At 38.2% G+C, this 19,043-nt stretch overlaps 1 protein-coding gene across 1 annotated transcript in view; it reads right to left on the reverse strand.

Annotated features, from left to right (window-relative positions):
• Positions 1–19,043, reverse strand: part of CNGB3 (cyclic nucleotide gated channel subunit beta 3) — a 152,090-nt gene that overhangs the window by 10,701 nt on the left and 122,346 nt on the right. Inside the window, exon 15 of the mRNA XM_047842749.1 lies at positions 16,744–16,862. Within this exon, the coding sequence (XP_047698705.1) occupies positions 16,744–16,862 (119 nt within the window). The remainder of the gene's footprint in view (positions 1–16,743; positions 16,863–19,043) is intronic.

A 19,043-nucleotide genomic window follows, 5' to 3' on the forward strand; every position in this document is an offset into this window, starting at 1 on the left:
AAACTGAGAGCTTTTTCCCTGAGATCAGGAACACGACAAGGATGTCCATTCTCACCGCTGTTGTTTAACATAGTGTTGGAAGTTCTAGCATCAGCAATCAGACAACAAAAGGAAATAAAAGGCATCAAAATTGGCACAGATGAAGTTAAGCTTTCACTTTTTGCAGATGACATGACATTATGCATGGAAAATCCAATAGACTCCACCAAAAGTCTGCTAGAACTGATACATGAATTCAGCAAAGTCGCAGGATACAAAATCAATGTACAGAAATCAGTTGCATTCTTATACACTAATTATGAAGCAACAGAAAGACAAATAAAGTAACTGATCCCATTCACAATTGCACCATGAAGCATAAAATACCTAGGGATAAATCTAACTAAAGATGTACAAGATCTGTATGCTGAAAAGTATAGAAAGCTTATGAAGGAAATTGAAGAAGATATAAAGAAATGGAAAAACATTCCATGCTCATGGGTTGGAAGAATAAATATTGTCAAAATGTCAATACTACCCAAAGCTATCTACACATTCAATGCAATCCCAATCAAAATTGCACCAGCATTCTTCTCAAAGCTAGAACAAGCAATCCTAAAATTCATATGGAACCACAAAAGGCCCCAAATAGCCAAAGTAATTTTGAAGAAGAAGACCAAAGCAGGAGGGATCACAATCCCAGACTTTAGCCTCTACTACAAAGCTGTCATCATCAAGACAGCATGGTATTGGCACAAAAACAGACACATAGACCAATGGATTAGAATAGAAACCCCAGAACCAAACCCACAAAAGTATGGCCAACTCATCTTTGACAAAGCAGGAAAGAATATCCAATGGAAAAAAGACAGTCTCTTTAACAAATGGTGCTGGGAGAACTGGACAGCAACATGCAGAAGAATGAAACTAGACCACTTTCTCACACCATTCACAAAAATAAACTCAAAATGGATAAAGGACCTAAATGTGAGACAGGAAACCATCAAAACCCTAGAGGAGAAAGCAGGAAAAGACCTCTCTGACCTCAGCCATAGCAATCTCTTACTCGACACATCCCCAAAGGCAAGGGGATTAAAAGCAAAAATGAACTCTTGGGACCTCATGAAGATAAAAAGCTTCTGCACAGCAAAGGAAACAACCAACAAAACTAAAAGGCAACCAATGGAATGGGAAAAGATATTTGCAAATGACATATTGGACAAAGGGCTAGTATCCAAAATCTATAAAGAGCTCACCAAACTCCACACCCGAAAAACAAATAATCCAGTGAAGAAATGGGCAGAAAACATGAATAGACACTTCTCTAAAGAAGACATCCAGATGGCCAACAATCACATGAAAAGATGCTCAACGTCTCTCCTCATCAGGGAAATACAAATCAAACCACACTCAGATATCACCTCATGCCAGTCAGAGTGGCCAAAATGAACAAATCAGGAGACTGTAGATGCTGGCGAGGATGTGGAGAAACGGGAACCCTCTTGCACTGTTGGTGGGAATGCAAACTGGTGCAGCCGCTCTGAAAAACAGTGTGGAGGTTCCTCAAAAAATTAAAAATAGACCTCCCCTATGACCCAGCAGTAGCATGCTAGGAATTTACCCAAGGGATACAGGAGTGCTGATGCATAGGGGCACTTGTACCCCAATGTTTATAGCAGCACTCTCAACAATAGTCAAATTATGGAAAGAGCCTAAATGTCCATTAACTTATGAATGGAAAAAGAAATTGTGGTTTATATACACAATGAAATACTACGTGGCAATGAGAAAGAATGAAATATGGCCCTTTGTAGCAACATGGATGGAACTGGAGAGTGTTATGCTAAGTGAAATAAACTGTACAGAGAAAGGCAGATACCATATGTTTTCACTCTTATGTGGATCCTGAGAAACTTAACAGAAACCCATGGGGGAGGGGAAGGAAAAAAAAGAGGTTAGAGTGGAAGAGAGCCAAAGCATAAAAGACTCTTAAAAACTGACAACAAACTGAGGGTTGATGGGGGGTGGGCGGGAGGGGAGGGTGGGTGATAGGTATTGAAGACAGCATCTTTTGGGATGAGCACTGGGTGTTGTATGGAAGCCAATTTGACAATAAATTTCATATATTAAAAAGAAATAAATGAAGTCAGACAAAAACAAAACAAAACAAAAAAATAAAACCAAAAATAAAACCAGAGAAGGCAGAAAAAGAAGAGGAAGAAAACCTAATGCTAGGCCACCTTAAGGCATCAAACAGGGTCTGTTACCTGAACTTATTAAACTTAGATCCAGAACTGGAATCATTCCCCCAAGACCCAAAGTATATATTTGGAATCCATAAATGTTGCCTATGTTAAGGCCTACTTACTTTGTCCAATTTTTAAAAAATTTCTTGTTCCACGGCAAAAAAAACTTTCCTTATTCCTTTCCTGAGGCTCTCCCCAAGACAAACTCTGCCTTCATCTTTTTTTTTTTAAGGAAGAGAGATGAATTTTACCTTTGTCTGTCTATCTATCTATCTATCTATCTATCTATCTATCTATCTATTCATCCAATTTCATATCTTATCTTCTTACCTGTCTCTCAATGAAATGGATGTTGGTATTTGAAGGACAATGAGAGAATGAGCCTGTTTCATTCATGTTCCTGTCTCCTTGTGCACAGGGTAATCCAGTAGTTAGGCAGGGTGAGATGGCACTGGGGAGCTTAATTTGGTTCTGAGAATGGCTCTGTGTGTGTCAGACAATGAGAGCAGAACGGAAATAACATATTTAAATGTCAGGTTATTTTGAGATTTCTCAAGCTTTAATTAAACTTGCCTACAGGTTACACGTTTAGAGTGCTTGATGAGTTTTTGAACGGAAGAAATAGTCTGTTTGCCAGATGGATTTTGCCCAAACTCTCTCAGCAACGTTTAAAATAGCATCTTTTTTTTTCCTCTTCTGTCCACAAAATGCTTCTCTAGCATTCCACCAATGGAAAGTTTCATGCATTAAATAGCTTAGTAAGAAGATACCTAAATATTCCTGACCCCATACAGAGTTTCTGGAAGCATGTGCTATAGGACAAATAGTTGAGGTTAATGGTAGATGTCCACAGGTAAAAAAAAAAATAGCGAACAGAGCAATGGCTCAGGAAAGAAAGAAATGGATTCTAATTCTAGATCCACCTCTGTGTGCTGTGACCTTAGACAATAACTTAAGGACCTTTTTGATTTTCACTCCAATAAATGTAACTATTAAGCATGTACCACGTATTCAGTACAGTGAGATAAAGTAGAGCAAAAGAAGAATTATTAAAACCTGGTATTTGTGGAAAGAATATAGACTTTGGAACCAGATAATGTTAGCATTTATTGCTTGTATTTCTAAGCAGTTTACTTAATCACTCTTTTAGGAAACAAGGCCATCTTTTATTACCCAGTATAGGTATATGATTATTTTCAAGGAGAAATAGGTGCTTATAGACTCCTGATATTTAATTATAAGAAGCTGCTATTAGGTAAAATTTCTGGCTGAGAAATTTTAAACCCTGATTTGTGGTATGTAACTGTAAAAAGTAATAATAACATTTTATTACTTGGAGTTCTCCAGAAAAAAACACAGAACAAATAGGATATTTACAGATATATATATAAAAGGATATTTATTATAGGAATTGTTAATGAAGGCTGACAAGTCCTACAATCTGCCGTCTGCAAGCTGGAGAACAAGGAAAGTTGGTGGTGTAATTCCATCCGAGTCCAATGGACTGAGAAGGGGAGAAGGGAGAAGGAAGCCTATGGCATAAATCCAGGTCTGGATCTGAAAGCCCAAGAACCAAGGGTGTTGATAGCTGATGTCTAGGGCAGGAGAAGATGGATGTGTCAGCTCAAGCAGAGAGTGCAAATTAGCCTTTTATTCATCTTTTTGTTCTATTTAGTACCTCAACTGATGGGATGATCCCACCTGCATTGGTGAGGCTGACCTTCTTTACTCAGTCTATTCAATGCTAATCTCTTTCCCAAATACCTTCAGAAGTAATGTTTTATGAGCTATCTGGGCATCCCTTAGTCCAGTCAAGTTGATACATAAAATTAACCACCACAGTACTAGAAGTACTATATATAGTTCTAGTGTGTGGATAATTGAGTGAAATCAGTTGTGTGAATGTCAGAGAGACAATGTATATTCAGGATGAGAGGACCTATATGTGCAAAACCCTTAAATGTCAGGGATAAATAGCAACATGGAGATAATATATGTGTGTACATATGTGTGTACATATGCATATACATATATGCACATTATGCACATATAATATACATATATGTAATACATATATATGTGATATGTATAAATCACAAAGAGCTAGAATGTTCATATGGTCCCTAGTCAGTCAATCATTCTCAGTTGTTTTCCAGGGTTGCCACATATGGCATCATAAATTGTGCTCTGCATACATAGACTATGTGACTGGAACTCCCTGGAGTTGTGTAGTGCACAGCCTGCACAGCCCTTTTTAGCAGAGTTAGCGTATCAAGAAAGCCCTCACACAGATAAGGAGAACACATAAATTGAGCATAAGTTGAATGGAAGAACAAAAGAAAAACAAGAATGGAGACATAAAATGGGATTCATACAAAAATGTAAACTTTGCTATAACAGTGCTTCAAACTTGACTTTAAGTCTTTTATAACATAAAAGTGGATTAATTTTTAGCTTTAGGACAGATAAAAATATCTCCTGAAGGGCTTAGTAGAGAGACCACTTGAAAACGGTGTACACCATCTTCATTTTCTTATGATAGATGCAAATACAAGTTTGTTAAACTGTGATACAGTCCTCAATAAGGCCGTGTCACTCCAAAGTCCAGTTCAGTAAGAATAATTCTGTAGCAGGGAAAGGGGCATGCAGATACCCTGCTTTCTCTTTGTTGTACCTACAATATCCAGAGAACAAATAATCCCTCTTAAACATTGCCTTTCTCAGCTGGGCTTTTGATAAATAGTGTTTTTGTATGAGCTTGAGAGGCCAATCATGCAGGAGAATATAAGGAATCATTGTATAAATTGAAAAGAAAAAAAAAGAAATTAGAGATAAATTAGGAGTGTGTAAAAATAGTATACTCCATAATGAGCTGGATACTAAACTAAGTTCGGGGGCTATAAAGATGATTAACATCTGCCCATAAAATGTTTATAATCTAGAAGTGGGATAAGTATGAGTGAGGGTTGTCAGACTAGCAAGTATTAATAATAATATTACTAGCTAATGTTTTTGAGTGCTTACGATGAGTCAGGTATTTTTCTAAGTTCTTTTTTTATGTATTAATGCATATAATGCTTTCCAATGTAATGGATAGTTATATATCATTATTAATCTGTTTTGACTGATGAAGAAATGAAATCTCAGCTGAGTACCTTCCTCAGAGTCACACAGCTCATAAGTTGTGGAGTTGGGATGCAAACCCAGACATATTTCTTTTTTTTTCCAATGTTTATGTATTTTGAGAGAGAGTGAGGGAGAGCACATGTGTGAGTGGGGGAGGGGCAGAGAATGAGGAGAGAGAGAATCCCAAGCAGACTCCATGCTGACAGTGAGCGCAGAGCTTGATCCCATAGTGAGATCATGACCTGAGCCAAAATCAAGAGTTGGACACTTAACTAAGCCACCCAGGCATCCCCCACACAGATTTTTTTAAAACAGATATATGCAATTCAAAATGACAAATGCTTTAAATGTAAAAAATGAGAATGATTCCTAAAATAAAAATATTTCTAGTTTAAGAGCATTTTTCCCCATATATAATAATTTCATAGAATAGAAATAAAACTAACTCTGACTACTGTCAATGGAAAGAGTACCACATCCAATGCTGAGTAAGAGATTAAAATTTCAAATATCTGTTCTCATTAAGCAAATTTCCAAGTGGATTATATTTAGAGGGTAGGAGGTTAGATCACCCATGTAGCCTTTTTCTGAGATACTCTTTTATCCTTTTCAGTGTTATTGGAAAACACTTTGTTGCTTGAACATTTTTATGACTTCACTAAAAATAAATTCTAACAAAACTTTTGTAGGTGAGCAAATATCAGAAGATGTTCTAGTATCACCTCTGCCCAGGCTGCTTGCTCTTTGTGGCTACTTTGATCTTCATAAAACTACTGCAAGGCAAACACATGTTAACCTAGAATTTTTTTTTTCTTTTTTAAAATACTTTGAGAAAAATCTGTATGTGTGGATTTTCATCAGAGTTAGAGAGTTTAGATTTCACAGATAGAAAACAGGTAGTCTCTTCTACCCCAGAAGGTGTTGATAATAGAGTTGAACTGGCCTCAGAGGAAGTGGATGAACAATGAAAAATCTAGGTAAAAATCCTAAGGATGTGGGGAGGAAAGAAAGAATAACATGTACATTTTATTCCATACCCTGTTTACTTTTATATCTGTTCAAGTGCCTAGGGTAATACTCTGCATTGATACTCTAACTCAAAAACACCCTATCAAACAAACTAGAAAGTAGATTGTTTAAGGGTTTCTTTGAAGTCAAAATAGCTAACAATGACATATATTGATGACCATGTCAATCTGGTGAAGCACATTCTTACTTCTACTTCCTGACATAGAAACTTAGGTCCAGAATCAGTGAAGTGACTTATTCAAAAACAAATATGAGTTTCATTATTGAAACTCAAATGTAAGACTAGAGCTGACTTTAATCAAGAGACCTTTTCTTTATACATGAACTCTAGTGCTGCTAACGAAGTCTTCATTATTTTAATGACACATATTTTCCCATGGACATTAGGAAAAATAAGAGAAGAAGCCAATCAGGCTGGCATTATAAGCTATGTGCCAAAGTCTGACTATCAGAATCTTTATTCTTTTCCTACTGTTCCAAATGGTGGTAAGGAACCTCGATTTTCATAGAATTAAAGACATGGGACAAAGTTTCTTTAAGAGGCATCCTTATGATATTTGAATACATTTTTAAATAATGGTACTGATAATATAGTTTTTCACAGGAATATTGTGAAACTTACATGAGGTTTTCTTTTTGCTATAAGCAAAAAGGTATTACACAATCAAAAGAGATGATCTACAAAAGGATATAATGAAAATTCAAATATGTATTTAAAAAATTTTTTTTAATGCTTATTAATTTTTGAGAGAGAGAGAGAGAGCAGGAGAGGGGAAGAGAGAGAAGGAGACACAGAATCTGAAGCAGGCTCCAGGATCTGAGCTGTCAGCACAAAGCCAGACTTGGGGCTTGAACTCATGAGTCGTGAGATCATGACCTGAGTCAAAGTCAGATGCTTGACTGACAGCCACCCAGGTGCCCCACAAATATGTATTTTTAACACAGGTTAAAAGTTTGAGATAGGAAAAATATAGAAATGAAGAATTTTTTTCTCAATTAATCAAGATTTCTTACCCTTGCTCATAAGTCTAATGTAACTAACTCTTTCTGTCTTTAGGAAAGGGGTTGAGGGAGGGGGAAGGCATAACAGAATTATTCTCATGAAAAGTAAGAATATGGAATTAACATAGTCCAAAAGAACTAGGAGTCTCCCTTGGTATTCCCATTTAAAAAACTGAGTGTTCAGGGGCACCTGAGTGGCCCAGTCGGTTGTGTACAACTTCAGCTCAGGTCATGATCTTGTGGTTTGTGAATTCGAGCCCCACATCAGGCTCCGTACTGACAGTGTGAAGCCTGCTTGGGATTCTCTCTCTCTCCCTCTCTCTCTGCCCCTCCCCCACTTGCATGCCATCTCTCTCTCTCAAAATAAATAAATAGATTTAAAAACTGAGTGTTCAGGGGGCGCCTGGGTGGCGCAGTCGGTTAAGCGTCCGACTTCAGCCAGGTCACGATCTCGCGGTCCGTGAGTTCGAGCCCCGCGTCAGGCTCTGGGCTGATGGCTCAGAGCCTGGAGCCTGTTTCGGATTCTGTGTCTCCCTCTCTCTCTGCCCCTCCCCCGTTCATGCTCTGTCTCTCTCTGTCCCCAAAAATAAATAAACGTTGAAAAAAAAATTAAAAAAAAACAAAAACAAACTGAGTGTTCAGGAGAAAGAGGCAAACATGGTTTACAGGGAAAAAGAGGCTTAAAATTATTTTTCAAATTTTTTGGCTTTTTCACAATGATATAAATATCAAAAAGGAGTCCTCAGAATGGGTGATTTGACTAATAAAACTAGTGAAACATCAGAATTTACATATTTTAAATGAAAAGCACACTATCTAAAATATATAAGAATGTATCAATGCCTGAATTCTACTCAATAACTCAATGAGGGAAAAAGGATAGTGAAGAAAAAAAGAAATATGGAAGGTAAATAAATGACCATATTTATGAAAATAAATAGGTCCATAGAAAATTAATTCATTTAGAAAATATTTCTTATGGACCTATTATTTTCCAGGCACTATTTAGAGAAATGCAAATTAAAACAACCTATTAAAATGCCAAACCAATGAGAATAATAAAGTAACGTCAGGGATGCTAGGAAAAATAGCTATACATTTCATGTTGAATTGTAAATTGATTCAATTTTTCTGGAAAATAATCTGCTCATATATTAGAAGAGTTATAGAAATGTTTCTACGTTTTGACCTAGTTATCTCACTTTTGGGAATAAACCTCAAAGAAATAAAAGCAAAGTAATTTTATAAAGATAAACATAGCAGTGCTATTCTTAATAATAAAAACTGACTAAAAGGGCACAAGGCTGAATATGCATATTCATGACAAAAATGGATGTGTATTAGTACATTTGCAAAGATAGATAATTACATTCACTTATTTATTGAATAACTATTTATTAGGTACTATGTGGGCCAGGAACTGCCCTAAAGGCTGGGAATTGAGTACAGAGCAAAACAAATGTGGTGTATACTATCATTCCTGGGATATCCCTATGCCTTTGTGCAATTTAGAAAAATGTAGCTTCTCTGGGAACATGAAGTCCTATGGGTGCAAAGCTTTGCCAGAAAAATGCCCCCATTTGCAAAGTAACGGGTATCCATGCATGAGGAAGAGCACAATAGCAGGGATCATGAGTTGGGAGTGGACTATTGTCCCTCACTGGACATCTTGATGCAGAGCACAACAGGCATAGCCGTGCATAGCAGTCCTGGTGCTTACAAGTCAGTGAGGAAGAAAGACATCAAAGAAATAAATGCACCAATGAGGACATAATTACAAAGATAACTTCTCAGAAGAGAGGAATATAGCCTGACCAGAGCATATAGCAAGGAGAACTGGAAAGTCTCTATTATGGAGACTCTAGGAAGTTTGGAAAGAAGTTGAGACTAAGTAAAGGAGGTGGGAAAAGTGTCCAGACAAAGGTAACAGGATGTGCATAAAACTCCCCATGGCTGTACAGCATGTGGCATATTCAGGGAACTGAAGTTTGAATTAAAGAGGGGCCAGGGGGTGGGGTGCAAGGTGAAGTAGAGAGGTGGGCAGGGGCTACGCTCTGTAGGACCTTGTAGGTCAGGGTAGAAATTTGTTCTTATTCCTAAAAACAGTATAAAAGCACTAAATTGTTTTAATAAGAAGAGCAGGGGTATGATCATATCTGTGTTTCTAAAAGATCCCTCTGGCTACAGAGTGGTGATGGATTGTAGAGGATGATGGTATTGGAGTGAAAGATGCAGAGTAAGCCATTGCAGTTGTCCAGGAGAGGTGGAGGTTGTTGGACCAAGGTACCATCAGTGGAGATGGTAAAATGCAAATTATTGGAGACATACTGAGGAGATGAGATCGACAGGTCTTGGAGGTACACTGGCCATGTAGGGTGAGTAGAGGGAGGTGACAAGCATGCCCTTTTTTTTTTCCAGTAAAATATTTTAAAGTTAACAATTTAGAGAGTTTAGTATTTGTTTCCTAGGGCTACTTTAACAAACTGCCACAAAACCAGTGACTTACCACAATAGAAATGCATTCTCTTTCAATTCTGGAGGCCTGAAGTCCAAAATCAAGGTGTTGTCAAGGCTGGTCTCCCTCCAAAGACTCGAGGGAGGAATCCTTTCTTGCCTCTCAGCTTCTGGTAGTTCTAGGATTTCCTTGGTTGTGGCTGCATTAACTCCAACTTCCACCTCAGTCTTCAGATGGCCTTCCCCTCTTCCTCCTGTGTCTGTATGTCTTCTCCTCTTCTGTCTCATGTGAGGACACTTGTCATTGGACTTAGAGCCCATCCAGATAATTGAGAATGATCTTATATTGAGATCCTTAATTATATCTGCAAAGAGCTACCCCCCCTTTTTTTTCCAAGTAAGGTCACATTCATAGGTTCCAGGGTTTAGGGCATGGATGCATCTTTGTGTGGGCCACCATGCAACCCACTACAGGCATTATGTGAATAATCCTTTATGTATCCTACAGCAGGGACTACCAGGATTGACCTTTGTACACGCATTATTGTCTGTATTTGCCATTTGAGGAGCACTGAAATGTTTCCTTTAAGTTCTCAAATAAACTCAAGTAATTGCCAAATCCAAGGGATACATTGGTCCTTGTGAAGCCTTTGTACTCCATAACGTCCTGTGTATATTTCATCATTGGATGCAATCCATACATTTTATCACCTGGTATTGGAATCTTTTATTGCCCTGTCTCATTGGTTTGTAAAGCTCTTCAAGGAAGCAATTTGTTTCTTGTTTGCCACTCTTGTTTACCATGTCATGCATGGCCTTCTTTCAGGTACTTCACATTATGCTGTAGGGGGGTCCTGGGTGTAATTTTCTGTTGTTTTTAAACATCATAATTCATTAAGTAAAAATTACTGAATACTCCTAAAATTATTTTTTAATATTTCAGGATATCAATGAAAATCAATAATTATTGTATAGTTTTTAAAATTCCAGTTTAATTGAGAAACAATTGACATGTATCACTGTATACATTTAAGGCATACAGCATGATGATTTGATTTACATATATCATAAAATGATTACCGCATTAGGTTTAACTAACATTCATCTGCTCATATAGGTTCAATAAAAAGAAACAAAGAAAAAAAATGAAAAATTTTTCTTGTGATGGGAACTCTTAAGATTTACTCTAACAACTTTCCTATCTATCATACAGCAGTGTCAACTATAGTCATCATTTTGTACATTACAACCCTAGTACCTATTTGTAACTGGAAGTTTGTACCTTTTGACCACCTTTTTCCAAATCCCCCTCCCCTCTGCTTCTGGTAATCACAGGTCTTTTCTTTTCTTTCTTTCTTTTTTTAAATGTTTTATTTTTGAGAGAGAGAGAGAGAGAGAGAGAGAGAGAGGATGAATGTGTTGGGGAGGGCCAGAGAGAGGGAGACAGAGGATCCAAAGCAGGCCCCATGCTGACAGCAGTGAGCCCAATGCGGGGCTTGAACTCATGAACCACGTGATCATGACCAGAGACCAAGTAGGACGCGTAATTGAGCCACTCAGGCACCCTTCACAAGTCTTTTCTATGAATATTTTCTTTCTTTCCTTCTTTCTTTCTCTTACTGAGATCATACAGTATTTTTCTTTTTGTCTGACCTACTTTGCTTCGCATAATGCCCACAGGGTCCAACCTTGTTGTTGCAAAGAGCAGAATTTCTTATGGCTGAATAACATTCATATATATACGAACAAAACTTCTTTATCGATTCATCCATTGATGGATACTTAGGTTATTTGCATGTCTTGGGTATGGTAAATAATGCTGCTATGAACATGGGGTTGCAGATATCTTTTTGAGTTAGTGTAGCTATATTTGTTATCAGACAAAATAGACTTTAAGCTAAAAATGGTAAGAAGAGACAAAGAAGGTCATTATATAATGATAAAGGGTTAAAGCATCAAAACATCATTGCGTTCCATAATTCCTGTAGGCCTTTTTTACTTTTTTCATTTTTTCATTTTCCTTTTTGCTTCTCTGACTTGGCAATTTCCAAAGTTCTATCCTACAGATCGTGAATTCTTCTGTTGTGGTTGGATCTACTTTTGAAACCATTTTTGAATTCTTCAGTTCAATTGTTGCATTTTCAACTCTTGTATATTTGTTTGCTTTTTTGTTTGATCATTTTGTTTCTTTACTGAACTTCTCATTTTGTTTATGCATTGTTTTGTGTCTGCCTGTGTTTCCTTGTAGTTCACTGAACTTCCTTAGGTGGATTATTCTGAATTCTTTGTCTAACAGCTCATGGATCTCTATTTCCTTAGGGTCAGTTAGTTTTATTAGTTTCCTTTGGTGGTGTCATATTTACCTGATTTTTCCTGATCCTTGATTTTTTATATTATTGTCTGCACATCTGAATAATTGGGCTTCACTTTCAGACTTCACAGTTTGGTTTGGCAGAGAGAGTTCTTCACCAACCAATTCAGTTTGGGTTTCTGGGTGTCTGCTGGTTATGTCCTTGGGCAAGTGAGTCATGTTATTACAGTCAATTTTTGTGTGATGCAACCATTCAAACTGTAAGGATAGAGATGAGGGACTCTGCCATTGGCTGAGAACAGTTGGATACGACTCCTATCCAAGTGAGGCTGTAGGATGGGTTCCATGATTGCCTGGATTCTCTGTTCAGGCTTACTAGATGGTCTGGAGTAGGTACTATATTCAGTAGTAGGTGGGACTATAAATTAGCTTCTCTGACGTAGCAGGGCAGTGGGATGGGACCCAGTCATTGTTTGTGTACCTGAATCAGACCAGAGTGTGTACTGAATTCCTTGGTTAGGTGAAGCCTCTGGTTTTTCTCTGTAGATGGGGGAAGTTGTAGGCTCTACTCTCTGTTCATGTGCTACTGTACATAGGACAGTTGAATGGGCTATGGAGCTTCCTGTGTGCTCTGGTTAGGTTCCCTAATTGGACAGGCTGAAGGCTGTAGTCACCAATATCAGGGATGTGAGTTAGATTCCCAATATGGGTACAGCAGGAAAAGCAGCTTTAGAAGCAGGTAGGGTTCATTGTTTGTTAACTCAAGCCAACCTGAACCCCAAATTCCCTGATCAAACAGGACCACTGGCTTTGCTTTGTAAACTGTTAGCAATACCTGTTCTCCTTGACTGAGTGACTTGAATATAGTTTCCAGGAGTTGTCTCCAGCCCTTAATGGTCAGATGGGGCCAGATGACACTCTCCACAGCAGCTGGGGATATGTCTTAGCTCCCTTGCCTGAGTGGGAGGAGAAGGGACTGCTCTAAGCTACTCAAAATTTCCCAAACAGGTTCTGTACTTGAGGGGGGCTACCCTTAGCCTTGGCTAAGAATCAATCCCTCTGCCTGTGCATATCATGAGAATGCTCCTCGCCTGGTACTGGCTTTTCTGCAGGCATTCAGTTCTGCCTGCCCAACTCTGCCTGCCACTGGCCCACACTGCTTCCAGGAGTTGTCACTAGCGCTTCTGGCCAGATGGGGCCAGAAGACTCTCCACAGTGGGTGGGACTGTGAATAAGCTCCTTGCCTGGGCAAAGACAAATGGGGCTCTAGGGTCTGCAACTTCCTTGTTTGGGTTTCTGAATCAGACAGATCTGTACTTCATTGAGTTCCCTGGTCAGAATGCATTCCTGATTTGTTTCTGCAGAAGAGTAAACCCACTGGTTGGGATTACTACTTGAGCACGGGAGGTATGAACTTAGTCTGCCAAGATCCACTTACTGGCTATTGCAAACCTCCCCCATCTTCTCCATCACAGTCAGATTCCTAGTGGTTGAGACCCACAGATTCTCACGGATTCTCCTGCAATCCCCATGTTGAAAGATCAGAGTATGGGCTCCCACAATGCTTGGGGGCTGGGGATGGTTGTCCTCCTTGGGTTCTCTTTTCACAATGGAGGAACTGGAGGCTCAGGGGAGACCACTTTGCTTGGTGCTATGCTAGCCTCAGGTAGGAGCAATGTGGTCACTGTGTAGTAATTTCTCTTACCTTTCTAATTCAGGCTCTTGGTCCCTGTGTTGCAGACTTACCCTTGTGTTCTAGGATTCTCTCAGTGATTTTTTTTATTTATTAAATTAAAAAAATATTTATTCATTTTTGAGAGACAGAGACAGACCATGAGCGGGGAAGGGCAGAGAGAGGGAGACATAGAATCCAAGGCAGGCTCCAGGCTCTGAGCCGTCAGCACAGAGCCCAACGTGGGGCTTGAACTCACAAACTGCAAGATCATGACCTGAGCCAAAGTTGGTCGCTCAACTGACTGAGCCACCCAGGCGCCCCAGTGATGTTTTGTTTTTAAATAGTTGTTAGTTGTTCTTGTGAGGGGAAGCAAATCAGGAAGAACTTATGTTGCCATCTTGGTGATGTCATTGGCTTATTGAATTAAAAAAATTTTTTTAATGTTTATTTATTTTTGAAAGAGAGAAGAGAGACAGAGTGTGAGCAGGGGAGGGGCAGAAAGAGAGAGGGAGACAGAATCCAAAGAAGGCTCCAGACTCTGAGCTGTCAGCACAGAGCCTGATGTGAGGCTTGAACTCATGAACTGTCATATCATGACCTGAGCCCAAGTCGGATACTTTAACCAACTGAGCCAGCCAAGAGCCCCTGTATTTTTTTTTAAGTTTGTTTATTTTGAGAGAGAGACAGACAGAGAGAGAGAGAGAGAGCACATGCACATGGGGAAGGGGCATGAATTGAGTCTTGAAGAGTGAATGGGTATTTTTCAGAAGGCGGACATTACAAAGAGATATGAAACCAGTAGGGAATTCTACTGAAATCACAATAGCAATACCAATGGTAAAAGTCCAGATGTGTTTCAAGAATGGTGAGATATAGAGGGAGGATAGGAAGTGGTTAAATACATTTGGTGAATAAGACTTGGCACTTAGTGTATATGTAAGGAAAACAATGGAGTCAGAACTAATACAAGACCATCCATTGGCAGACCCTAGGTCTCTCTATTAAAATTGGGGTGTCTTCACTCTTCAGATATTAATTGGAAGTGTGGCCTGCATTTTCTCCATGACAGGCTGTAAATCTATATTTTAGTCAGGGCTTTCCTCTTTTAGATTAATATATAATGTCCTTGAAAGCCCTCAATTCTTTTCTTTCTTATTTTTTTCCTCAGAAAAAAGAACCATCTTTAAATAGCTACATGATAGTGTTGGATGTAGCTCATTTTAACAAAGGTCACAGCATTTTTGAGTAGTAAACACGATTACCGGATCTTTCCAGTATATAGATGTTTGGCAGGCATGCCTCCATCACTGGAATAAATAACTAGAGTTCCAGGGGCATATGACAGCTGTGGGCCTGTGAAGCCTGTGGGTATCTGGAAAGAGCCAGATGCATCCTGTTTCTCCTCAACTATAGCCAAAAGGAGAATCAAGGCAAAAAAGCTCCCTTTTGCTTGAATCAACCAGACTATTGAACAAGTTTAGAGCTTGTCTGTTCTACTGGTTTCAAGTTGGCCTTAGAAACCAAATGGGTAATAGGAGCTGTATTTGAGAAGCTCCTGTCAAGAATCTAAGATTCTTTTCAATTGTAGCTCAGCAGCACCTGGATTCTATTCCTAGAGTATTTCCTCCTGTGATGATAATATCAGCAATTAACATACTTTTATTTATAAGATTTTATTCTTTAGGGAGTACTCAACCTTTGGGAGGGGTCAGCTAATTAATTTCTGCAGTGTTTCAGATTAGACTGCTGCATGTTTTATGACCCTGAAGATTACGGTGGTTATTAAGTCACTAAAATATTAAATCACTTTTGCAAGGATTCACAGTAAGGAAGAAATAGGAAACATGCAAAGAACTCAAATCCTGGATATTCTGAGAGGTATGTTCATCACTGCCCTAAAACAGGACCCTCACAGAAGTGTTCACTCTGTTTTAAGCAAGGAGAAAAAATAAAAAAAGAGAACCCACATTATCAACAGAGAAATAACATACTTCAACATTCCAAGGTAACCCCGCATAACATGAAGTCATCTGAAATTATCCACATCTCTGGAACCCTGAATATGTAACTTCTTAGTAGGTATGAAATCAGAGTTTGGATGAACATCTTTCTTATGTAGTGTGGTGGGATGATCACTGGACCCTAAGCCATAAAGCTCAGTTTTGAATATTGTCCCTTTCACTTCTTAGCTATGTTATCCTGGACAAGATAATTGACACCTTGCAACTGCCATTTTCTCAAGTCTGAAATTGATATATCATTACCTGCCTGACAGTGCACTCTTCTCTTCACCCTAAGAGCCAGAATCCTAGTTTAAGACTCCATCATCTTTCACTTGAACCACCATAACTGACTTTCAATTGGTTTCCTCTATTTTATTCTTGCTCCTCTACTGTCACTCCTCCACATAGCTGTTGGAATGGTCATTTAAAATCAGATTTCAAACTGTATGATTCTTTTGCCTAAAATCCTCCACTGGTATCCATTTATATTCAGAATAAAATACAAATCACTTATCATTGCCTAAAAGATCGGTAAAATCTGGTTGTTGTTCACTTCCTTGACCTACTCAAAACTGCTATCTTAGCCTGACATTTAAGTTTTCCAACAATTTGATAACTAACTCTACCAACCTCTTCTTCCATAATTCATTTATTCACATATTCATTCAACACATACTGAGCATCTATTCTAGGTCAGGCACTCACTGACCTAGGTCCTGGGACTAAAGAGCTGAATGAGCTAGGTCTTTAGGGGAAGAAGGGATAAATAGAAATGTGAAAATCCTTATTTTACCAATGCTCTCAGAACAATCAAACCTTTGCCGAATTTGAGCAGGAATCTTAGTTATTTTATGACCTAAGATTTTTCTTTTATGACAGATGGTAGACTTCGATATTTATGATCTGTCTTTAAAATACCTGATTTCTCCAAACACTGCTCCAGCTTTCAGAGTAACCAGAACTTGAGCACCATCAGAGCCTCCAAGAACTTGGACTTCTCCTTGCTTGATGATATACATTTCCTTGCCAATTTCTCCCTGCATGCCAAATATAAACAGGAAATGGTAGTAATTTAATTCTTGACAAGTATGCCCCAAATTAAGAAACAAACTCTTCTAGAGGAATAATTATAAATAAAGCAAGAAATATCAATGTAAAAGTAATTGTCTTAAGACCTGAGGTAGTTATAGACATTGGTTCGACAGACATGAAAGGAAATATTAGGAAAGTTCTGGTTCCCAGCATGTGAGCACTGTATGCCACCACTGGGCAGGTATCACTCAGCACATTGTTTTAGGAATGGGTATGGGTAGAGGAAATAGCGGGTTGTAAGCATAATCATCCTGACTTTGGTGACCACTGCTATGCTTTGAAGAAGGTGCTTGGTCTATCAAAAGAGCATGGGCTACAGCCATGCAAAAGTCAACTCTATTCTTCTGCCTATAGCACTGATGTCTGAGTTTAGTAATTGGAGCACAGGAGACCTTTAAGGTATTATTCTTGTTTCATATTGAAAGGAAAGTGTTAATGCAACAGGTTGTTTTACTCAGTCTTGCTTATCTCTGAGGACTGTTGGAGCCAGGGCAATGACCCTTGTTCAAAGCACTGAGAACTAAACTCCTGCAATGTTCACATAGTTACTGGTTAATAATTTTATTCTCTATTTCTGGGGCAGTGTGGCAGGATGTACCAGGATTTCAGCACTGTTTAATGTAAGCACAAAGATTTATGATGTATATTTGGTATCTAGTTTGGAGTCTGAACCATGGCTAGTCATGTAGCTACGTGACCAGCCCCATTTAAGAACTTCTGACCCCAAGACTCTGATGGGTATTCCAGTGGAGACATTTTGTTCTTGTCTCTCTAGGTCCACAGCTGAGGAGAAAGTACTCTTATGACCATTTCAGAAGTAGGACTTAGGAAACCTGCACCTGATTTTTCTGTCTTTGCCTATGTATAAATTTCCCTTCCTGTTCCTGCACTGTATTCTTTGCTGTAATAAATCTTAAGCCATGAATATAACTTTATGTTGAATCATGCAAATCACCAAACTAATGGGTGGTTATGGGATCCTTGGAACATCTCTTCTCACTCCAAAATGCAAAAAGAATAAATATGTTTTACATGAGATCTAAATTGCAATTGGGTCAAGAAAAGCTGTTCTATTCTAAATAAGCCAGTTTGCCTATTACCAGGCAAACTATTTGGATAATAGCACCTATAAGTCTTAGTGAATTGGGTCTTGATCATGCTGAGCTATAAAATAATAGCATGAAAACAACAAATTTACTTACTTGGTTCAGGAAGGGACTGGGTTATTTGAATTCATTAAATATTCTTGTTGCCATATTTTCAAAAGATTAGGATACATTAAAATTAACTCAGGATTAAACAATGTTGATTATAGTTCATGCTCTGTGATGGCTGAGACAATGTTTACTTTGTTCCAGTGCTGAGCATAGGGCTTATGATATAAGCACTCATTTATGAATGAGGGAAATATAGTTTAACCATTTTCTAGGGAGTTTTGAAGTCTTTTAATACCAAGAGTTTTTGTATTATAATCATTAAGTAGAATTTAAAGTTTTCAGATTCTGTCTCTCAGTTAATATCTGTGACATTGAAATTCTCATTTTATCTCCCCATTATTTTTATGAGGAAGGTAGAGTAAGCACTATTACTTCCACTGTACAGAAAGAAAAATAAAGGCACAGATTGGCCCACTTGACTAGCCAAAGTTCCATGACAGTAATTAGAAGCAAAAGGAAGCCTAGAACATGGATCTCCTAACTGAGCAATGCAATAAATATTTTTAAATTTTGCATTGTGTGGAATATTAAGCATGTATTTATTCTCAAACATAGATAAAAGAAGAAATTACAATACAGATGGATCTTATTACAGTTATTTCCATAATATCAATGCTAATAACAACATGTTGCATTTGCATAGTACTTTTAAAAACCATAATATCTGATATTTACATTGCTCCTTATTTTAATACTTATATTTGTTATATCAGAACATACTACTTTGTAATTCCAAAGCATTTTCATCGATAGTAACTCATTCAATTCTTGCAAAAATCTCAGTGAGGTTAAAGATATTTACAAATTGATAGTAGAGGCTTGAAAAGTTAAGTGTCTTGAGCAAATTTACAAGGCTGGCCAATAATAGCATTAGAACTAGCAGCACCTATGTCACCTGACTATAGAATA

The sequence above is a fragment of the Prionailurus viverrinus genome, chromosome F2, assembly GCF_022837055.1.
Source record: "Prionailurus viverrinus isolate Anna chromosome F2, UM_Priviv_1.0, whole genome shotgun sequence".
Taxonomy (NCBI): domain Eukaryota; kingdom Metazoa; phylum Chordata; class Mammalia; order Carnivora; family Felidae; genus Prionailurus; species Prionailurus viverrinus.